Source organism: Semicossyphus pulcher, unplaced genomic scaffold (assembly GCF_022749685.1).
Source record: "Semicossyphus pulcher isolate SPU_LCO1_2020_fin unplaced genomic scaffold, fSemPul1.0.p SCAF_1, whole genome shotgun sequence".
Lineage (NCBI taxonomy): Eukaryota > Metazoa > Chordata > Actinopteri > Labriformes > Labridae > Semicossyphus > Semicossyphus pulcher.
This window is the reverse complement of record NW_027211603.1, coordinates 16,367,885-16,391,207: the sequence shown is the minus strand read 5'-3', so window position 1 is coordinate 16,391,207 and position 23,323 is coordinate 16,367,885. Positions and strand designations below refer to the sequence as shown.

Below are 23,323 nucleotides of genomic sequence, written 5' to 3'. Positions count from 1 at the left end.
TTTCTCCATTTATAGCAGGACACTTTGTGCGTTGGTAGTGTAACCGATGGTGTTGCGATCACTTTGATAAGCCTTCAAGTTTTGGCAAGTTTAATTTCGTTATCTAAGCATCCAAACTTACAAAAAACAGGACACAAACCATGTTTGTGTTTACCGCGGCAAAGTTTTTTCGCTGACATCCCCTCCCGGATAGATGCTTGTCTAAACTGTCGTACAAATGGAAATGGTGCCTAGCGAGGAGAACCAGTTCGTACCCAAAGAGGTGAGGCTATCGTGGACCGAACCCAGGTCGAAGAATCAACGACTGGACATTAGTTGTCACCCTTGCAGATAATGATCAATAGTATTGTCCAAACTTTTGCACCACTTTGAGAGTTTGGTGTATTATTATGAAGCTAACTCTCAGCTGCTAACAGTTAGCTAAACATGACTTGGACGGCCTATCATGACATGGCTGGCTAACTAACGTTATAACGCTTGCTAACATTAGCTAGCGGCTAGTTGCTCTGCATGTCAGACAAAGTGAGTTTATGTCCGAAGCTTACTCTGAAGTTTAATTGTCAATTAGTTATCTAGCTCTTTAATAAGTCTTTTTCATCATCAAACACTCCTGAGCTTTAAAAATTTTGTAATTGTTATCATTAGTTGGTTAACTTACAAGTAACATGAGCCAACGCAGGAGAATCTTGTAGCTAATGTCGTTAGCATTTTAAGTCAGGTTAAATGGCAACAACTAAAGCTAATATAGATGTTTTCTAAGTTGCTCAATCAAATGCCTGTAGTCATACATTACTTGACTGGTCGCATAGTTTGGAAGCAACCTTTGCCTCTGTTAAGTGTTTTTCATTTTATATAATGTTACTTTCGTTTCATTCGCCCCGGTTTGCAGATTGTTTTGAATGAACTTGTAGCTTTACTGTAAACGTTAACGTTAGCTAGTCTAAGTCGCTAGCTAAAGCTAATGTTAGCGGATTTGAGTGGCTAACGTTACTGAGGAGGAGGCAGGTGTTTGTAACAACATTTGCATTGATCTAATTTATTTGGCTGCTCATGGTGATAGAAAGAAAAATCACACTTCCTAGGTAAATATCTTTGATTGGATAATTTGTTAGAATGATAAGTTTACTAGGCTTAGCTTGTTTAACCCTGCTTTGTTTGGTTTGGTTGTTAGCTAACGGTACTGTTAACGTTAACTATGCTATGTTATCATTCATTTTCAATGGGACTATGTTGCCACGGTTTCCACACATTTTTGTAGCGCCTGTTAACTCAATATTTGGTAACCAATTAATCCAGTAGTTGGCATACAGTGTTTACCGTAAGTTATCTGCATGAGTTGTATTTAATTGTTGTATATTTTATAGCACCTTGGCTGAATTGACGTCATTTGCGATCATACATCAAGCTGGGGACGTCACGCGTTGCTTTTTAGGGCCGATGGGAAATCTCGATTTGTTGACGCAGCACTGTACACTGTTCATTTTCAATTCCCTTATTTGTTATTATGTCACCTTTATTTGCACAACTCATAATTTGATTAAATGCTTATTTTATACAAGAAGGTTTACTTGGACTCTTTGAGAGTAAATATGTTTTGCACTTTTGCATCAAAAGCAGGAATTTATTACACTGTCACACTTTCAGTACTTAAAAATTCCCTGCTTGTGTATTGATCACTTTAGCTATCTTAATTTATTTGGTTTTTTATTTAAAATATGAAAATACTCAAGTTGCTTAAGTGCTTGCAACATAGCCTTAACAAGAAGCCCTGTTGATCAGGAAAATTGGGGAAAAAATAATTTTAGTATCTGTCACACACTGGCCAAAAACAATAAAAATAACTTTTAAAACCATTTTGTAGTATTTATGAAAGAGATGTAAAAGCCTGTTCCACTTTTAACAAGTATTTGCCTGAGGTCATTGTTTATTTTAATTTTTTTCTCATGACCAGTAAGCTGCATGTTAGACTTTAGGTCCAAAGACATTGATTGGAAGGAAACATTAAAGTTGAAGAAATATTACATCCACTAATTTATTTCTGTGGCTGAAATTAATGGCAAGGTTACAAATATTTAACTAATGTTGTTGAGCAAGACATGAGCGCCAGTGTAAACAGGGTATTGTTGGTAACTTAAGCTGTATTTGGTGTTGAAAGCGGATGGCAGCGCTGGTGTGATGGTCTGGGATATCAGAAGTCTCCTAGAGCTCTCTGTTAATGCCATGAGCCAAAATTAAAGAAACGCTTGTGAAAGAGAAACCCAGTTGATAACAGCCGCCACATAACCACACTCACACATACAAGCCTGTAACAAGTGTAAACATGTAAACAAGTGCCAATGAAGGTCTTTTTGTTTTAGATGTTTCTGCTGTGTTTTTCCGTGAAAACAAACTTCTCGTTCCCAATGTCATCATACTGTTTTTTTTATACACCCTTTGACCCAATTTACAATTATTCCATATCTCTTTGGTCGATCGGCTCTCCGATCTCACAGAAGCCATATTTTAGCTTCTGTAAGAATTTTTTCCTCATGCAAGGAGTGTTAACATTGAACCCTGTGTATTGACGGAGTATAATAATGCTTTTGTGTAATTGAGTATCTATTCATTAATGATAAAAATTTTCATAGTACTTTCCCTTGCTTGGTTTGCAGTGTTCGGCGAGATAAGCAACATGACTTTCTCACAGTAAAATTAACCTCATTAAGCGTTTGTTGATTTTCAATGTCATTGAGGTAATATTGACTTATCTTGATGCTTTTCATAACATGAAAAACATCAGTGATCTTGGATATGAAGCTGCATCATGTCTTGTCTATTAGCTTTTTGTTATTCATAAAAGGCAGTCATGGTTAATCATTAACTGATATCAATCAACGTTGATACCCTCTGTGCTACATTGTCTTTGAAAGGTGTGGACATGCGCTTAAGAAAAAAAAAACAATCTTTCCCCCACAGTTCATAATGCTGTCAAAAATATTTGTAAAAGGAGATCAATGCTTTTAAAGATCTTGCATATTGGTCTGTTTCTCTTGTACAAGTCACAACAAGCCAAAAGCAGACAGTAAACGTGACCCCACTGTTAACATGACCTTTGTTGCCATCTCTGAAGTTCATCACTGTTTTGTTTTGTTTTTTTGTCCCAGTCTTCTTTGCTTTTTTGACACAGAGCTTTGTTCCAACTGCTTCATGTCTGACCTTGTTGAGATGTCCCTTTTCATGTGGAAACTATAGTGGTTATTTTGCAGCTGCACTTTATGCCTCCTCTGTGGTTTTCACAGTTATTTTACTTTCACTGTCAGACTGCCAATAGTCCCTGGAACAAATCAGCAATTTGAGGAAACTTAGGCTATTTATTTTTGTTGAGTCTGATTTAGGAAAAAAAGAAGATTCAACAAAATAACACCGAAAAAATTTAGCTGAACAGTTTCAATAAGTCCACCATAGCATTAAATTCTATTTTAATGAGACTATCGTCTGTTGTTTATTTCACCTCCTGCATCCATGTTTTGTTTGTGCATGTTTATTGTTGCAGTTCATTATATTAATAGGTGATTATGGATTCCGACATTTAACAACATAAGCGTCTGTCAGTATTTGCATGTGATTTACATTCAGTTACAGCTGAATTAAAAACACCTGCGCATGTGCTTTGCTGTAACTGTGGGTTCATGTCAACACCCTGATTACATCCACGGTAAAAATAACCTTTAATCTCATAATACACTTGTGTGTTGTCAGCTGCAGCTTCTTTATAGAACCTGTCAGTCACATTTTGACAAGATCACAAATCTCACTGAGCTTCCAAAAACAGGAATAACTTGTATATATATTCATGCAACTATCCGCCGGCCAAACAGTGTCGCTAAGCCATTAACTTTACTGCTTTTAGCCTAAAGGTGGATTTTAAGGGTAATTACACTATTTTGTTGTACAATATATTTGCCTTGTTGTGTTTGTTTTAAGTTGATCTTACCCCCAAATATCTCTGTATATTATTAGGGTGTGTTTTGGCGTTGCAGACAGAGTATTTTTGATGAAATGAAGAGGATTACTCAGGTAGCCATGCCTGGTGTGTGGTGTGGGCAGAGGCTGCTCGTAATAAAGCATGGTGTGTAAATTGATGCATGAAGAAGCACCGTGATGGGCCTGATACTGGACATAAAATCAGGCCAACGTAACAGACATGCAATGAATCAGTGTACACCTTAATGACGTAATAAACACATTAAAGGTTAGATTTTTGATACTCTGGTGACTTATGCATGTTATATTACTAAACCCTCCGCTCTACTTTTTCTTTTTTTTTAGCAATAAGCATACGGAGGATTTTTGTAGTTGCATACTGCCTTTCAAAAAAAAAAATGTATCAAGGTTTATTCAGAACTTCCTTATTTTAAATACCAGTAGTCACTAGTCACCAGTACCTGAGGCTAAGGAAGCCGGCCTGGCATCATCTTTGTATGCTCCTTAAATTATCGCTTGCTGAGTGAGTTTCTCTGCCAGCTTGTGTTTTTGATGTGAGCTTGCAGTTTGTAAATCATTTGTACCTCAACAGGTACGGCACATACCAGGTCAGTCATAAAACAAACTGTGGGGAGTGTTCAGATGTGAAAGTGACTTGCTTGGTCTTGAAATTCCTGTTCCTCTTGGGAAACTATTTACACTGTGTGTTAGAGTAAAACGAAGCATGTGTAAGGAATTGCATGGCCTCTGAAAGCAGATATGAACCTTTTTTAAGTCCTTGTTTTGTGCAGTAGAAACATGTTTTTCTAGAAAAGCTTTGAATTCTGTACTGTTAGATTGTATATCAAGCGAGTATAAAGGAGCTTTTACTTAATTAACTTAGTCACATTTCATTAAAATCAGAGACTCTAACCTAAGCAGCCATAAAACAGAATACAAATTTGAGCATACATTCTTTTCCAGCTTTAGATATATTGATTTGAATTCTCTGGCACATTTCAGTTGGTACAAAAAACATAACGGCAAAATACCCCGCTGTATCTTTATCAGATATGTAACTTTACTGTTAACAAACAGGTCACATGGTATCAGTACTGAGGCATGTCATGAGATGTTTTTCCTCTTTTGTGTGTTTCTGATGAAGATATTTGTAGCACAGCCTTATATTCTAACACTTGGCTTTTTGTTCAGTACATGGTGCATATAACACAAAACACAGCCAGTTCATCATGCTAACATGTTTCCCCTTATTCCATATTTGCAGATCCAAAATGCAGCCGAGGAGCCCCGCGTGCTGTGTATAATTCAGGACATCACCAGTGCAAAAACGGTCAACGAGAGGCTCACCCTCAACTTACCTGCCTCCACCACCCTCTCCAAACTTTACGAAGATGTGGCCCACAAAGCAGGATATGTCAATGGCACATTTGAACTTGCCTGGGGTAACACGCCAGACATGGTAAGGAAATGCATTGATTTACAGTCACCTTTGTTTCCTGCAACAGCTATTCAAAATGTGCATATCAGGGTTTCAACATAAGGCATGTTGAAAATTTGAGGTTTGCAATCAGCACAGTAGGAGCCATTCCTTCAACTTTACTTAAACAAAACCATAGTTGACCTAACCTATATATTGGAATAAGAAAGCTCTGTATTAATTAACAGCTTAGTTTGTTTAGTATCAGAAATGTAAAGGGCCAGCTCAGAGCTGGTTAAAGTTGCAGTAATTTATAGTTTTATACTAAAATACATGGAAGACTGCATGTCTTGTGAAAGGGGTTGGTCATTGTGAGGAACTCTCTGACAATAAGCACTTGACTCTGCATTTAATCTCAGCTCTGCAATGCAATTTGCTGTTTTTAGCTGATTGTTTTGGTTTTTTCATTCTGCTCTCGTAACCCTCACTATGACATGCGGCTTTTTGTGGCGTTAAAGCTCATACAACTGTACCCAATTCAGGATGTTCAGTCATAGAATTAGTACTGTCAGGAAATCCCCTTGCACCAGAGGACGCCTCTCCTTTGTGGCACCTGGCAGCTTTGTCAGCCAAGGGACCGCAGTGGCCGACGTTCAGCCAGCATCTGCATCCAGCAATGCAGCAAAGATCATTGACGTTATAATAATAAATAAATGCACCACCTTCTAAGCACCGGCAGACAGAGAAAGGCAGTAAATATAGGGATTTAGCATCATTTAGCATCTACAGAGCCAGATCTACCCCAACAGAACAGGGGAATATTGGTGTTGTGATTTGTCAGTTGGCCAGACACACAACTCTTGCGTGTCTGCTCAATGTGTAAATAGGTAACTGTTTAAATACATGTGCAATGACAATTGGAGAAGGTAAACGCATGACAATGTTGTGTCAATATCAGAACCCATCGGCAATCGTCTTGAGGAATATAGCCTCTGGGACAAACTGACAATTTTCAAGGGCTTCCAGTGCATCCAGAGGATATCCGGGCCAAGACTCTTTAGTGTGCTGGTTATTGTTTACAGTATGACTACTTGCTTGAGGTGTAAGAATGAAGACTGGGTTGCGAGACAACATCTGCGACCGGATTGTGAACTGTACTTATACGCAGATTTCTATTGATAGATTAAAAAGAAGCTGAATACCTTCCTGCATACAGTCAATATGCAGGAAGGAAATACTACTCCAACTACACATAGAAGCAGAAGGCTTTCGACACCAAATACCTCGTCCCTCACTTACAGATTGCGTTTATATGAAGACTCTCTATTATGAGATTAATACTATTTATTGTACTGCCTTTTTTTGCCACACTTACTTGGCCCAAAAAATCATTTGTTCAGCTTTCGTTTTGTTTTGGTGTTGTTGAGTTAGGTGAAAAGTTCCCAGCCTGTCTGCTCAGTGAGCGCCTACTTTTTAAGAAGTTTATGTTAGGACACAGAGCCCCTACCAATCTTACAATATCATCGTTACCGTATCATGACCTCGGTTAGCCTATAGTGGTGACGTGTGAGGTATGTTTAAAAGTAAGGCAGTGCAAAGAGTTTTTTTTAATATTTCGGATATCAGTGTTAAAAAAGTATTTTGCCATACCGCTCCGCTACAAGAACAACAAAGTATGTAGGAATGCTGTTGAGAGCCATTCTCATATTTAGCACTGAAAACTATATAAGCATCGCACGCTCTCTCAGGGGCAGGTTTGTTCTGTGTTTGTGTTTGTCTATGTTTGTGTACATACAACTCCCTTTTCTTAAATGAGCACAGGCTAATCCTGCTGCTGACCCAGGCCAAAGCCCAGGTGCCGTGTCCGTTGTTATCTCACTGAGTAGGTCAGTGGATTAAGCTCCTGTATGTTTCCACTGCAGCACTTTGCCTGCCTATCCTCGGCTCGACCAAGAGAAAGAAATACAGAAAAACTTCTGCCATTTTTCCAAGTCGGCTTCAAACTATTTTCTTCTTATGCGCCAATACAGAGAATTTGCTGAAAATGAGTTCAGTGGGGATCTTAAGTCTTCTTGTGAGTTCATCCGGTTTGCAGGCTGTAGAGAACTACTTGTTTGTAATGATTTGCAGCTGTTGTTTTTCATGGATTGTTGTTTTTTATGTGTCTGTTCATGTGATTTTTTGTTGCTACTTTTCCTTCCCTCAAGGCACCACTGGACCACAGCAGTGAGATGTCCCTGTCAGATTCTGCGTTCGAGCCTGGTGGTAAAAGGAATTTCCTCCAGCTAACGGACAAAGATGGAGAGCAGCCACACATCGCCTCAGTAAGTGAGATTAACTAATTCCTAATTTCACACCGTCAGAGTACAGTTTTGGTTGTTAGTTTTGCTACAGTGCGACTGATTTGGGGTTTTGGAAACTTAATAGATTTCCTCTCTGTATGTTTGTGTGCCCAGGATGAGTCAGGGACAGCAGACAGCAGTGGACTGGATGACAGTTCCCAGGAGCGGTTTATAGGACCCCTACCGAGAGACAGCACCGCAGGCTGCAGTGGAGACTACAGCAGTCCATCTTACTCCTACTCATCCATCCTCAACAAATCTGAGACAGGTGAGGTTTTGTTTCATGTGACACTCCTTTTAAACATCTCCAGCAGGCCTCTTACTTCTCGTCTCTTGCCCTGTAGGTTACGTTGGCCTGGTCAACCAAGCAATGACCTGCTATTTGAACAGTCTTCTCCAAACGCTCTTCATGACCCCAGAGTTCAGAAATGCACTCTACAAGTAAGGACAAACGCTTTTACAAGTCTTTAAAGTTTTACTTTTGATGTGAAATTGTTAAACACCTTCATCACTTCTGTCCACATTCAGCTGGGCGTTTGAGGAGTCCGAGGAGGATCCAGTCACCAGTATCCCGTACCAACTGCAAAGGCTGTTTGTTCTGCTGCAGACCAGTAAGAAACGGGCGATCGAGACCACCGATGTGACTCGGAGCTTTGGCTGGGACAGCAGTGAGGGTGAGCAATTGTACTCTCCTGCCACTGTTCTCACATGGCTTGTCTGTGTGTTTGGGAAAAGGGGAGAACATATGCCTCCGCATGTGAATACTGAATTAAATACATTCATGTGTTTGTTTTTAGCTTGGCAGCAGCATGATGTCCAGGAGCTGTGCAGGGTCATGTTTGATGCCCTGGAGCAAAAGTGGAAGCAGACAGAGCAGGTAGGAGAAAACAGTTTCTACTAGTCATCAGCAACCATTCTGAACGCCCCCCCCTTACCAAAGAAACAAAAGGCCTAGTGTATGAAAAGTGAAATGGGCCAGTAAGCCTCAGGGTTGGCTGTTTCTTATCTCAGGAGTGAGTAACTGCGCACACTTAATCCAGAGTGCGTATGTACGGCCATGTGGTCCGTGCACATGAGCTTCTGGTTAGCACAAAATGAATGCATGTGATTGAGCCCCATTAGAAAAATCTTTTACTCCAACTAAAAATCCTAACTTTCACTGTAAACTCAAAAAATTAAAGACCTACAAGGAGAACTGTTGAATAAATGAATCACACATTGATCCATCTCCAGGTGTCAAATGAAGATTCAGCTTTCCTTCGAGACCCAAATTACACAGTTTTTATCCAGGGGGGGTTTACTGTCACACATAGTTGCTCTGTTGAGCTGTAGATGAAAATAATATACAACTGTCTTCACAATCTCAGTAGCATTACCTGGGACGATCCCTGTAAATGATTACCTGGATTTTTTTGAAGTGTAGTTACATGAGGTTTAATAGTCTGTTTATGACCATGTAGACTCTGGTCAGCACAGACCCCGTTTGGAGAACCTGTTCACAGCAACACAGAAGCTAGGCTATGTACTGCTTGGGATGGGGTTTGAAGCAAAATGAGTTTTAACCACTTTACCCTTTCACCCATCCTTTTGGCACTGCATTTTTTTTAACTGTATAACGTATATATTTAAACAAAAAATACCGTATCTGGTTAATTGCTCTGTAAGTTAGGCATTGTAGTTGGATTTTGTGTTTGGTTTCAGACACTATAAGGGGATTCAGCACTTTTTTGTACCATTTAGAGCAGTGGTTCTCAACTGGTCTAGCCTCAGGACCCGCCACTACAACTACTCAAATTTATTTAATGAAAAATGGTGCAGATTGGACCTGAGAAGGAACAAAATATCACTGTATGTCAATATCACAAAACATAACAGTATAATAGTCAAGCGAAATGACCAGCAGTGCATAAGAGGACAATATTCCCTCTACAATGATTCAATTAACAGCCTTTTTCAACAGAATAAACTAAAAAAGTGCAACAATAATGCAACTACTGTCGGGCTCATCAAGTGTCAAGAATGTAGCTGGGATTACCCAATCAGTGGATTCATGGAGTGTGAATAAACTACACTACTACTGCATGCACATCATAGGAAACCCATGTCCTTCAAATAAAGCATGGACACATCTGCGGCCGCTGAAAACGGCTCCGCGTCCCACTTTTTTGGTCCCGACCCACCAGTTGAGAACCACGGATTTAGAGGATTTAATAAGCCAACATGCAAAATCCATTCAAAGTAGTGTCAACATGCGCGAACGGCTGTATTTACAAGCAGGTGGTGTCATACAGCGATAGATTGCACACTGGTGCCTCCTGTATTAGAAGCAGGAAGAGAATAATTTGTTGCCCAAACAAATGCTCTATTGTTACAAGTGTTACAGGGCTTAGAAGGCCTGACTGTCATGCCTCCACATCCTCAGGCCGACCTGATCAACCAGCTGTACCAGGGGAAGCTGAAGGATTATGTTCGTTGTCTGGAGTGTGGCTATGAGAGCTGGAGGATCGATACTTACCTGGACATCCCTCTTGTGATCAGACCCTTCGGAGCCAGCCAGGCCTATGGCAGTGTGGTGGGTTTCTCTCCACTTTTACTCCATCAAACTTGTAACACAGTGGAAGAAACACAATTTTTGATTCAGTACTACATCAAGGCTACGATCAATTTCATACTTGCAGCTCATATTACGATGTTTTTTCTGCTGCAGGAAGAGGCTTTACAAGCATTTATCCAACCAGAAACTCTGGATGGAGCCAACCAGTACTTCTGTGAACGCTGCAAAAAGAAATGTGACGCCCGGAAGGTGAGCACACTGAAAATGCGACCTGTTCAGTGACGACAGTGTCCTCCTCTGACCTGTCTCATTCTTGGACTCCTGCTTCTCCACACAGGGTCTGAGGTTTCTGCACTTTCCCTACCTGCTGACACTCCAGCTGAAGCGCTTTGACTTTGACTACACCACTATGCATCGCATCAAGCTGAATGACCGCATGACTTTTCCCGAAGAGCTTGACATGAGTCCGTTTATTGATGTGGAGGATGAGGTGAGAGCAGAGAAGCAGAAAGTGAGGCATCTTAAAGTTTTTTTTATTATTGAAATGTTATCATGAAAAAAATACACAATCAGCAAAATTATGATTTTTCTTACCCAAAAGCTTCTTGAAATTTTTGGCAGCTCACAATATTTGTATAATATAAGTTATGGCTGACTAGTGTTTAACCCTTCTCTAATATTGCCTTTCTAGAAGTCGCCGCAAACGGAGAGCTGCACTGACAGCGGAGCAGAGAACGAAGGCAGTTGCCACAGCGACCAGATGAGCAACGATTTTTCCACCGATGATTGTGTGGACGAGGGCATCTGTTTGGACAGCACCGGCAGCACAGAGAGGGTGTTGAAGCCAAAGGTAATCATCTTGACCCTCACTGTATCGATACTGTTGGCTGTTGTTAATCTGCTTGGTTAGTTATGTGTGTGCGTGTGTGACACCTCGGGTTATGCTCCTCTGATCACTCTCTGATCTGCTCACACCAAGTCCGACACGATACTTATGTTAGCTAAAAATATTAAATATAAATAACATACATTTGAATTCAAAGTGTGACTTTCTTAATTTGGCACTGCTCATTTTTTTTACACGGTACTTGATCCAAACTTGTCGTTACAGAGTGATGGGGCTTGTTCTGCGTAAAAATCTTTGGCAGAGTGCAGGCACGGCTGTTTTCGTGGGCAGCCAAGTTTTATTTTGGCCTGTTATCAAGTTACTCGCTGAATGAATGTTAATTAGCAACAGCTGATATGACCTGCTGCCAGCACTGTTTGTCGTTTTAACCAGAGAAAGCAACGGGCTACGGTGGCTAAAAGGGGGAAGCTGTTCCAATATTGTAGTCGTAGGCGAGACTCCTGGAAATGCTATTGAGCAACTGTGTGCCGACAGACTGAGCTGAAAAATGATGCTTTACTTCCCCATTCTTGTTACATGAGGTGTCTGTCTTTCCTTTATAATGTGAACTGCACTTTCTAGATGATGACTTAGCCAACACTATGCTGGTCTTTGTAGTTCTGTTACAGAAAACTAAAGAGAAGCTGTATCTTCCTCAAATTGTACAGCTAATGTTGCTTTTTTGATGTGACTGTAACTCAGAAAATATAGCATAGTTTAAGCTTATATTTTACTAATGCAGCTGCAGTAAAATTTAAAAGTACCCCTGTAGCATCTGTCACTCACATTGTTAAGCACCACCAAACTATAGCTTGATTGTGGCTTTTATCTTAACAATACGACTTGTTCCCCGTCTGTTCTCAGAGTATGCTGACCTTTGAGCTGTTCTCCGTCATGGTCCATTCTGGGAGCGCCGCGGGCGGCCACTACTACGCCTGCATCAAATCCTTCAGTGATGGACAGTGGTACAGTTTCAACGATCAGCATGTTAGCAAGGTCAGCCTCAGCCCTTGAGTCCTTTTGCAGCTCGTAAATGTCAGACTGAATTAGTGCCAGTCCTCAGATTTTTCTAAACTAAGCAAACATCCACTTTGGCTTAACACTGCCTATCATTGGCTTGGCGGTATCTGTTGAATCGGTGTCAGTATTTTTCTGTGCATTTCTGTTGGGCAGATCACCCATGATGATATCAGGAAGACATATGGGGGGTCCTCAGGGAGCAGAGGCTATTACTCCAGTGCCTTTGCAAGGTCAGTTGTCTCTCATTTATAAATATATTGGCTTTGAGAGTACTATAATAATAACACTTCTTTTTAAGTCATCATCTCAACACCCTCTCTATTTATATTCCCCTACATTCATTAACGACATTTTTTTCTCTCCCAACAGCTCTACAAACGCATACATGCTGATTTATAGACTGAAGGATTCTTCAAGGAACGCAAGTAAGAAACATTTCAGCTCTGTGTTAATCATTGTGATAATTGTTCCAACCCTTACAGTGTTCGAGCCAACATCTACTCGTGTAGATGTTTCTATATGTTTTTTCTGCTACGGCTGTCTTGACTGTGCAGATTGTACAACTAGTAAGCAGTTTTAATTGGTACCCTGATTGTCCTCTCTGCAGAGTATTTAAATGTGGACGACTTCCCCGAGCACATTAAGAGTTTGGTTCAGAAGGAGAAAGAGTCTGAGGAGCAGGAGAAGCGTCAGAGGGAGATCGAGCGCAACACTTGCAAGGTAAATCCGTTTGAGATTTATTGCTTCTCAGCAAGTCATTGCTTCTCTTTTATTGTTTAACTGTTATTTCTTTGTTATTTTTGACCTTCAGATAAAGCTCTTCTGCATGCATCCTGTGAAGATGATGATGGAGAGCAAGCTGGAAGTACACAAGGACAAAACTCTCAGAGAAGCAACAGAGATGGCCTACAAGGTTGGTTGGTTTATTTTGTCTTCACCTGATTTTCCAGCAACACAGGTAGTTAATCATTGCAGTAAGTTTCAGCAGGTGACCTTTGTCTTTAAATGCATCACATTTGAGACTACATTAAAAGGTTATTTTGTCCACCCATCTGGAAATTGGATGTATCTTCAACCAGATAAAACTTGCAATTATGTGCTTGTTTCCTCAGCTGATGGATCTGGAGGGTTTGGTCTCTCTGGACTGCTGCCGCTTGGTGAAGTACGATGAGTTCCACGAGTACCTGGAGCGCTCCTACGAAGGCGAGGAGGACACGCCGATGGGCCTGCTGCTGGGAGGAGTCAAGTCCTCTTATATGTTTGACTTGCTGCTCGAGACACGCAGACCTGAACAAGTGTTCCAGCCTTACAAACCTGGAGGTCAGTAGGCTGCTACAGCTCAGACAAACCTTATACTTTTACGTTTAAGGACGATGTACTTTATAAACTGTACACCTATGACTTGAGACTTGATTTATGTCTGTGTGGGTTTGTTTTTTATTATTTGCAGAGGTGATGGTGAAGGTTCATGTTGTTGATCTGAAGAGTGAGAGCATCGCCTCTCCAATCAGCGTCCGGGCGTACTTGAACCAGACGATCACTGAATTCAAACAGCTTATTGCACAGGTGTCCTGCTTTTCTTCTCCATTCCTTCACTGTATATTTGCTTCATTGCTCAACTTTTTTTTATATTTTAAGCATCAACACAGAAAATTGTGTAAAATAAGTTGTGTAGTTTACACGGTTTGGATGTGAGATGAGGTTAGACTTGCAGTCTTATGCGTTATGTGTGTTTCTTCCCAGACGACAGGGCTATCTGCAGAGACCATGCGTGTGGTCCTGGAGCGCTGCTATAATGACCTCCGGCTCCTCTATGTTCCCAACAAGACACTGAAAGCTGAGGGGTTCTTCAGGAGTAACAAGGTCCATACATTTTCGTTTTATTTCCTGACTTGTACTCCCATGTGTTTCCGTTGTGTTGTGCTAATTTTGTGAAAACATTTGGCCTGTTTTGCATTTCTTCAGGTTTTTGTGGAGAGCTCTGAGTCGACGGATCATCAAGTTGCTTTCACCGACTCACTCCTGTGGAAACTGTTGGATCGTCACGGGAATACAATTCGACTCTTGGTCTTTCTGCCTGAGCAGTCTCTGAGTACCTTAGCTAACAGAACTCTTTGCCAAAAAGTAGGCGGAGACTCTGAGGTGTCCTTTGACGGGACAAAAGGTAACAGGAAATCTGTTGAGGCTATCCTGGAGGAGAGCACGGAAAAGTTAAAGAACCTGTCTCTGCAGCAGCAACAGCAGCAGCAGCAGCAGCAGCAGCAGCAGCAGGGCTCCAGCACCAGTGACAGCCAGAAAAGCTCTGACGCCAGTGACTTTGAACATATCGAATCCCCGACACAAGAGGCTGACTCAAACTCTTCCCTGTGTGTGGCTGCAGACAACAGAGAGCTAGAGAACCGGATCAGGGCCGTGGCGGGGGGCAGCAGCGGAGCCTCCTCCGACCCTGAGAACCACTTTGCCTGTGAGGAGCGCTCGGACTCTGAGGTGAACAATGACCGCAGCACCAGCTCAGTGGACAGCGACATCCTGAGCTCCAGCCACAGTAGCGACACACTGTGTAATGCAGACAGCGGGCCCATAGCGCTGGCCAACGGACTGGACTCGCACAGCATCACAAGTAGCCGTCGCTCCAAAGCCCATGAGGGCAAAAAAGAGACCTGGGACACTGCTGAGGAAGACTCTGGGACAGACAGCGAGTATGACGACAATGGAAAGAGCAAGGCAGAGGCTCAGTACCTGTACTTCACGGCAGAGCCTTCTTCTCAGGATGACTCCTCTTGGAATGCACAAAAATGTACGAACCTCCTCTTCATTAAGTAGTGAAAATCGTGCCTTTTTTGCACTTCATAAAGTCTTTTAATTGTTGTTTCTTGTGATCTGCTTCAGGTTTAGTTGTTCACGTGGACAAGAGAATAACATTAGCAGCATTTAAGCAGAAACTCGAGCCCTACGTGGGAGTCGCCTCCACCCAGTTCAAGGTGTTTCGAGTGTATGCCAACAACCAGGAGTTTGAGAGTGTACGCCTCAATGAAACCCTCTCATCGTTCTCTGATGACAACAAGGTCAGGATCAACTGTACAGATCACTTGTTACATTTTAGTAGTTTCTGGTCAAATGAGCTGATACTTGAATTGCAGACTTGTTCCTTCTCATAGATAACCATTCGACTAGGAAGAGCTCTGAAAAAGGGTGAATACAGAGTGAAAGTGTATCAACTACTGGTGAATGAACCAGAGGTAAGAACTCAAGTGTTTTCTGTTATTATGCTCAAAAACCTTGTGGCTGAACATGGCAATCATAAGTATTCATCATTTGTTCATGTCCCTATTTCCCAGCCCTGCAAGTTCCTTGTTGACACTGTGTTTGCCAAGGGCATGACTGTCAGACAGTCTAAAGAGGAGCTGCTCCCTCAGTTGAAAGAGCATTGTAAGCTTGACCTCAGCATTGACAGGTAAGACTTTGTTACTTTACATATAGAAACAAGAATTTTAAAAAGTTGTTAGTGTTCATCTAACAATGTGTGAATGTGTGTTCAGGGTCCGTCTCAGGAAAAAGACGTGGAAGAACCCGGGCACTGTGTTTCTGGACTATCATGTCTATGAAGAAGACATCAGCATCTCCTCCAACTGGGAGGTTTTCCTGGAGGTTCTCAATGGTAACACTCTTTATGTGGTTTATTTCATTTTAAGTTACAATGGATATTGTACAGTTAAAGCTAATCCAATTTCAAATTGTTACCCGCTTTCTATGCCTCCTGGCAGTCACATTAACAAGATGCTTTTTAAGGGGATATCTTCAAATTGTAGTTTCATTTTGGCATGAATAATACTTAAAAACAAACTAAAAATGTGTAACTTGGCATAATAGTGATGAAATGATTACTTAATTTATAAGTCATTCTTTTAAAAGACTTGTGACATTAAGCTACAGATGCCTGCAGGTAAAACTAGTACCCAAGTGCAGGGAAGCATGTCCTTATTTCTAGGTGAAGTTACAGGTGAACGAAAGTACGTTTTGGTTGCAACTTGAATCAATTGTCTGTGATGATCTGTTTCTCAGAACCAGAGAAGATGAAGTCCATGTCGCAGCTTGCTGTCCTGACTCGGAGATGGAGTCCCCCTACAATGAAGCTGGGGCCCTTCCAGGAAGTTATTCTGGAGAGCAGCAGTGTAGAAGAGCTTAAGGAGAAGGTACGTCTCTATCATTCATTAAAAAATCATCCTGATTAACAAACACTGATGCAGTAATCGTACTCTCACAAAATAACACAAATACTATACTTGATTGACAAATGGTCAAAATACCAATCACCATGCAGAATAAACCTTTTGTGACTAATTTCTTTATTCCATTTACAGCTGAGTGAAATCAGCGATATTCCTCTCGAGCACCTGGAGTTTGCAAAGGTATGCAAGATGCAACACCTCACACAGGACACACATTTAACTCTAATGATAATCGTCTGAATCGGTCCATCTCTAACTGAGATCCCCTCTGTCTGTTCTGTGCAGGGTAGAGGAACATTTCCTTGCGATATTTCTGTGTTGGAGATCCATCAGGATTTGGACTGGAACCCTAAGGTGTCGACACTGAACGTGTGGCCTCTGTACATCTGTGATGATGGAGCTGTGGTCTTCTACAGGTAAGTTAAATAATCAGTCTACTTCCAGTCCACTCAGAGTGTTGCTAAATGATTTGATAGACACAGGACTCTGGTGAAGAAGTGTTGGTTAATATGTCACATCAATATGTTACATTTTATTTTGGGCAGTTTGTGTAAGGATTTTTTAATATTAAAATGTAAATTAATTACCAACACATCTGTCTGTGCAGGGACAGCACTGAGGAGCCTATGGAGCTGTCAGAAGATGAGCGCAACGAGCTGATGAAGAAGGAGAGCAGCCGCCTGCTGAAGACCGGACACCGTGTCAGCTACTCGCCCCGCAAAGAGAAAGCCCTTAAGATCTACCTGGACGGAGGCCCTGCCAAGGAGTCGGGACAGGACTGAGGCACTGCGCTCCCCCCCCCAAGCTTCTGGACTGTGTGGCTGCTGCAGCAAAGCATCCAGGCTTACCAGGCCCGGTCTGAGTGTCGGGGCCGATAGTTACTTGAACATCAAGCTGCGCTGTGAGGCTGACATGCTCTCACCCTCCACTCTGAGCCCCAGGACTGGCTCAGAAATCCTATTGTGCACTATAGTGTATTGTACTGTAAAGTTTAAAGGGAAGTACGAAAGCTATTCAATACAGAAAAAGAATCAAATACTGTATAGACAAATCATTTGAAAGTAAAAGATCCAGAGATGGATGCAGAGGTGTTAGGACTGTGAAACCGGGCTGGAAGGCATCCATCCTGTCTATTTAAGTCTCCTGTCTCCTTTCCCATCGGTCTCTTTCACTCCCCTCCTCGTCACTGTGTGTTTCTCTTCCTGTTTCCTGTTTGATTCTGATTCATCTGTGACCATCTTGTAAGTCCATAGTACTTCTGAGCACAGTTCTAATACATAAATCATTCTTCTGATACCGCTCACCTTCCTTTAAATACTTAAAAACCAACAGCACACACAACAGAGATCTACGTATCTAGCCTCTTTCAGTCTGGCCTCCTCTGGCGGGGCAAACCTTACCTTCTCAGTGACAAATTGAGACGTCATTTATTCACAAGATTTGATGAATCGAGAAAAGCAACAATTTAAATGTGTAAATTTGACTTCTCATCTATTGCTCATATAATGCCGGAGTAGTATGTTATGGGTTTTCCATAGTGCTGCTCTTTGCGCTTTATAGGAGCTTTACCTTTGTTACATCACTTCCACAAGATGTGGTGAGACATAGGTGAGACATTGTCCTTTTAATACAAAGTACAATGAAGCAAAACCAAGTAGACTATGTTAAGGATCTCCTTGTTTTGTTTTGTTTTTGTTGTAAATTATTATTTTGCTCCAGATTTAATCATTCAGTTTGGTCTTGTGAGGCACAAGGCACACATCTGTCGTCTGTATTAACCTTTAATTTAGAAAATGGCTTTCTTTATCTTTTTTTTTTTTGCACCATGTGACCTGGGTGTACATCTCTAGTGTCATCCGCGTAAGTGTGTGTGGTGTTGTACTGAGGGGAGGGAGCTCTCTCTGGGTTTTTGGCAGAGAGTGCGAGGTTTGTTTTTTGGCGCTTCTACCTGCTGCTGCTCTATAGACTGGCTTCGGAGGGCATTTAAACTCCGCCGCGCGTCCTCAGCCTGCCGGGACAACTGGTCTGAGGAGGACTGAAGCTCAGCATCCCGGCCCCCTCTGGGCTCCTGATGCTGCCACCAGCTATTCACTGTAGAAATGCCAATATCTGAAGAAAATCTTTTTTTGTTTGTTGATGTTTATTTCTTTGAGATTTAAATCCTGTGTGAAAATAGTTTAAGATGATTTTAGAAATGAATTAAAATGCTTTTTTTTTTCATACCTGCAGTTTCCTGTCCTTTAGATTATAATGGCGCAATAACTCACAAATCATATTCACCATTTTCAGAGGTTTGGTGTTAAAAAAAAACATTTTATTTTTTAAAAGCAAGAGATGTTTGCGTGTCAGGTTTCAAGTGCTTCCAAACAGTGCAGAGGTTATGCATTTATCATCCAGCAAAAGCTGAAGATGCAGGTGTGGACAGAAACACAGAAATTAAAACATGTTAAACATTGAATCATAGTGGCTTAAAGCAGAACTCTAGTGACAAGGCTGCAGCTAGTCAGTTTAGTTATGAAGAAAAATGACAAGCAGCAGTTTTAGACTAAGGTAGCATCACCTCCTCCCACAGCTCCACAGTTATTGGAAACTTAAATGTACTATTCTAAACATGTCAGTGTTTCTCAGCATACAGGTGAAATAGTCTTTCATTGCATGCATCCCAGGTTAACCGCATCAACATATTCCCACATTTCTTACCTGCTAAAGGTACCTCTGCTGCTTCAACACAATTTATCTAGTGTCCGTGTGTGTGTGTGTGTGCGCAGCCTAGAAACTAAAAGCATTTGGAAATGTTACATATATTATGCATTTATACCAAAGCAATTATAGGTGATGTTACATGACTTGGTTCAGTTGTCCAACAAGGTCTTCATGGCCATGCTCCATCCATACAGGTGTATCATACGTGTTTATACACCTTGCCTGATCAGACCTCTTATTTTAGCAGCATATAGTCAAGAAACCAGACTTGGAAATATAGTGTTTCCTGATTTTTGTAAGTGCCTTTATATCTACATTTTTAGAGACCTTTTTGAATAGTAAACTTCAGGTCAAACCTTAATTATTGCATAAATATATTTTAATACATTTTCCGTGCTGTACAGCTTTACACTTTGGATTACGCTGGTAAACAGAACGTGCTTCGACTCGTTGCAGTAAAGCTCTGGAGTCAGTGGAGACCCCTGTCTAGTTGTTAACAAAGCAATGTGACTCAAACCAGCTGTGTCTAGATGATGTAGTCTATCTCTGAGTATAGACTGTCTGTCAGGTCCTCTTCACTCGAGTCCTCTCCCTTAAGGCACATGGACCCTCGCCTGTCAAAAACATGCAGGGAAAGCTTTTAACAGTTTGGATTTATAAATAGAAGATTTATAACATCCTGTGCCATAAGGTGTGGTGCACTCACCCCAGGTGCTGGCAGTGAAGGTCTCCTGCACAGGGGCAATGTTTCCTGGGCCCCTCATCCTGGACTTCCCAGGACAACAGCGCCATCAGGTGGTTGGAGGCACCAAAGCAGCGTTCGCGCTCAATTGGCTTTGCGGAGCAGATCGGGAAGAGCAGGGCTGGAAAAGCAAAGAAAAAACAATCCTAAGAATATGCAGAGAGTCACTAAGCAGCAGGCACTGTACTGTGTGTAGCACTGTACCTCTGTGGAAGGCACAGCAGAGGTCTGGGCTGCAGTCAGTCTGGTATTTACAGGTGCTGCCAGCCTCTCCTTTTGTTGCATTTTGACTGCACTGACCCCACATACACAGCTGCTCACCACAGCACTCCTCATCCTTCGTACAGGGCTGTAAGAATCAGAAATTTTTTTTAATTTACCTGAAGTGGATTAAAACGCATTTCAGCAAACAGCCAACATAATTGTCTTTGAACCGTAGTGTCTTAAACATCACAAAATATGAACATGACGTTATGCACCTTCTGTTTATCAAGGCTGGTGATTACTTATGATACTCTACGTGTGAAGTTGGTTCATGTTTTTTGGTTAAATATGAATGAGATCAGTAAAACTTATCTCTGATATTACAGAGACAAGTTCCTATTCCCACCTATCTTCTATGATTCGTCAGTTTGGGAGTACAGCAAACACTGTTCTTGTTATTTTCAATGCAAGTTTTTCCAGTGTTGCACTTTTGACAAGACACAGTTCTTGCATATTTATTATCCCTGCACACTGCATCTTTGTTTGGCCGACGGCCAGTATCTTCCTCTTTGCGCTGCTTTTTACTCTGCTACACCCAGTCCTATTCATCCAATGAAGCCACTTCAGAATCAGCAGTATTAGCTGAGTCTTAAATAAAACCGAAGGGTCTCTCCAGAGCAGACTCTCATTATTAATATTCTTTCTGTTCCAGACGTCCTTTGAGAGAACGGAGGAAAGAAGAATAGCTCTCTTTTAACCTTGACATGTGCTGTCCTATCATGTGAAGCTCAACACACTCCAATTACACTTGTGGACACACTGCAATGCAGTCAAAGTGAAACCCCAGCTGCCCGGACGTAAGTGTGTGTTTGAAAGCAACAGACCCCTGAAAAAGCTCATCGTAAGAAAAGCTGAATAGTGTATAACGTGTAAAGACAACTTTCATTTACCACGTCAATGGCTTTGCAAGGAAGACACTTGGATTTTTTCATGTCAGAAAGGCAATATCTTCCCTTCCCACAGTCCTCATCAGTGATGCATCCCTAAAGACAAGAGAGGAAGGGTTACATCAGGGCATCTCAACGTTTTTTAACTCACTGGTTTGGTCCAAAAATTCTCAGAGCAGCCGAAATCAGAGAGCTGTCCCTTTTAATTTTACAGTTAAATACGTCAACTGTCAATATAGTATTAGTATTGGAAATCTCTGGACACCCCTTCTTACCCAAATGTGGAAAGGATCTGTATACATTTCACATTCAGGTCACTTTTACAGAGTGCAATATGAAAAACAAAATAAATCTGACTTTTAGCTAAGACTTGTAGCATTGGCTTCTTTTGTGTTAATCAGGCAGGCAGAAAAAACCTGTTAACATATTCATGAAGAAAGAGGCACCTTCTGCAGTTTTATTTTTACCTCTTAACTAGGACACACTCATGTCCCAGAGTCACCATGTAAACAGCTGCTTACCTCTCCTGTCTTTATATGTGTGTAACATCACACCAATCAATGGACTCTCTACTGCTGTACAAAGTAGCAAGATGACAAGACTTACAATATGCAGGAGGAATTAAGTAATCAGTAAGTTGCTCCTTGAACTGGGATTTCATAAAAATCTTATGTAAATAGCAGTGTTTAAGTTTCTGTGTTGTTTGTATTTGAAGCTTTAATCCTGGAAGTGAATTCCAGCTTAAATTAACAAAAGCTCAAAGCAAGCCTCATTATTTATATATATTTATTTTGTACAGTCATCATTGTGATAAATGCACTTGAAAAATCAGCCGTATATCAGCAGTTTATTAATTATGATCAGAGTTGCACAACAGACAAGAATGCACTCTGTACCTCCTGCAATAACTGATTCAACTGCAGACATTATGCCAAGTCAGCGGTCATAACGCTGCTGCCAGATTTTATGCAATCTTGAGCCCTTTTTGTGTTGAGAAATACAAACTGAGCTGTCAAAGGTCATATGGAGAAAACACAACTAAAAAAAGAAGAACTAAACTTACATGATCAATATTGTTTCCCAGGTCACTGGACTGTTCGGCTGTGGTAATATTGTTTGTCTCCTGTGTGAAGGTAGGACATTTGTTAGGTTCTGATAACAAAGAAAAACAGACACTTTCAAACTGTTACTATTGTAAGCTTACCTGGTCTACTGAGGTGTGCACTGATTCATTGTCAATCACTTTATCAGAAGCCGTTTCATTGTGATGACTGGAAGGAAGGTCATTCGGGTGAGGGCTGACACTCTCGTTCTTACTCTGGAAAGATTGGACAGATTATCACATATACATTTCAGGTAAAGGTAGACATTAAAAAGTCACTCCCATATTCTAGCTCCTTCCCCTGCATCCTCTGCTTCAACGCTTTTTATACATCTGTCCAGAGATGGAAGTGCTTTTAAAAGAGCCTCATAATACCAGCAAATAACTTAAACCAAAGACTGATTCAGCAGTGAGCAGTGAAATAATGCTATGTCATGTGAAAAGCAAGACGCTGACTGAGAGGTGCAACTGGCTGCCTACTTGGTGAAACGCATCCTCAGGCTTCTGCTGCGGATCCCTTGGCAGCTGCTCCACTTCCACAAACATGCGGTCCAGCTCGGGTTGTCCCAAGGCGGAATTATCCCCCAGGATGTGAGTGATGCCCGAGTCCACTAGCTCGGGGAGGATGCCATTGCAGACTGCTGTCAGAGCCAAAACTAGCAGGACGGCTCTCATCATGCTGCCACTGCTGCTGCTGCTGCTACTGCTGCTGCACTCTGAGGGTGAGGGTGTGGCCGTGATGCTGAGAAACAAACAGCGTCACCACAGCTGATACTTCTCCGTCACTAAAGGGGTCATCACCTCGTACATCTAAGTCTCCATGGAAAAGGTAAACACATTATATCAAAATAAATATATGATTATTTATAAGCCAGTTGTTCGAAAAACTTGATGAGGACCCCTAAAACATAGTTCCGGTCAAGTTCAAGCAGTTCTAAATTTGTACAGGAGGTTAACGGCTAGTAACTATAGTAACAGTAATTTTGTCCATGCTAGTTAGCCACCAGTTAGCTCTCTCCAACTGAAGAAACCTGACCTACTATGAACTTACAGGCCATAAAACAGCACTACAATGGATGACGATTCAGACACAAAGCCTTCTTATTTTTCTACAATAGTTGTCTACTAAATGTCCAAGGGTGAGACTGCAATATTTAACTCTGACCTATAAGGCTAGTTAGCTAGCGTTAACTTAAAAGTTGTGAGGATGTGAC

At 41.4% G+C, this 23,323-nt stretch overlaps 2 protein-coding genes across 3 annotated transcripts; one reads left to right on the top strand and one right to left on the bottom strand.

Annotated features, from left to right (window-relative positions):
- Positions 1–47: 47 nt before the first annotated feature.
- usp47 (ubiquitin specific peptidase 47) lies at positions 48–18,633 on the top strand. 2 transcript variants are annotated; one of them, XM_069684965.1, is made up of 28 exons: positions 48–262; positions 5,228–5,422; positions 7,588–7,704; positions 7,837–7,990; positions 8,067–8,163; positions 8,251–8,396; positions 8,520–8,599; positions 10,145–10,294; positions 10,430–10,525; positions 10,614–10,766; positions 10,968–11,126; positions 12,027–12,158; positions 12,336–12,412; positions 12,552–12,607; positions 12,790–12,902; positions 12,994–13,095; positions 13,295–13,502; positions 13,633–13,748; positions 13,926–14,045; positions 14,148–14,979; positions 15,072–15,247; positions 15,341–15,421; positions 15,521–15,636; positions 15,722–15,840; positions 16,245–16,375; positions 16,544–16,591; positions 16,697–16,827; positions 17,019–18,633. In XM_069684965.1, exons 1-28 carry the CDS (start codon positions 218–220, stop codon positions 17,191–17,193), a joined length of 4,125 nt encoding a protein of 1,374 aa, XP_069541066.1. In that variant the 5' UTR covers positions 48–217; the 3' UTR covers positions 17,194–18,633. The 2 variants fall into 2 exon arrangements, with proteins under 2 accessions (XP_069541066.1, XP_069540984.1); XM_069684883.1 differs by having other exon boundaries at positions 10,614–10,787.
- Positions 18,634–18,761: 128 nt separating this feature from the next.
- Positions 18,762–22,787, bottom strand: dkk3a (dickkopf WNT signaling pathway inhibitor 3a). Its single transcript, XM_069659842.1, has 7 exons — positions 22,590–22,787; positions 22,212–22,325; positions 22,071–22,130; positions 21,011–21,103; positions 20,061–20,205; positions 19,821–19,977; positions 18,762–19,728 (listed from the first exon to the last, which is right to left on the bottom strand). The coding sequence occupies exons 1-7, from the start codon at positions 22,785–22,787 to the stop codon at positions 19,641–19,643; spliced, it is 855 nt and encodes a 284-aa protein (XP_069515943.1). The 3' UTR covers positions 18,762–19,640.
- Positions 22,788–23,323: the final 536 nt, after the last annotated feature.

Bases quoted from the DNA above. Each gene is read 5' to 3' on its own strand.
- dkk3a (XM_069659842.1), bottom strand. From the start codon at position 22,787: ATGATGAGAGCCGTCCTGCTAGTTTTGGCTCTGACAGCAGTCTGCAAT. The intron at 22,326-22,589 runs GTAGGCAGCCAG...CAATCTTTCCAG, and splicing joins CTGAGGATGCGTTTCACCAA to AGTAAGAACGAGAGTGTCAG. The intron at 22,131-22,211 runs GTAAGCTTACAA...ACCTTCACACAG, and splicing joins TGCACACCTCAGTAGACCAG to GAGACAAACAATATTACCAC.
- usp47 (XM_069684883.1), top strand. From the start codon at position 218: ATGGAAATGGTGCCTAGCGAGGAGAACCAGTTCGTACCCAAAGAG. The intron at 14,980-15,071 runs GTACGAACCTCC...GATCTGCTTCAG, and splicing joins CTCTTGGAATGCACAAAAAT to GTTTAGTTGTTCACGTGGAC. The intron at 15,248-15,340 runs GTCAGGATCAAC...TCCTTCTCATAG, and splicing joins CGTTCTCTGATGACAACAAG to ATAACCATTCGACTAGGAAG.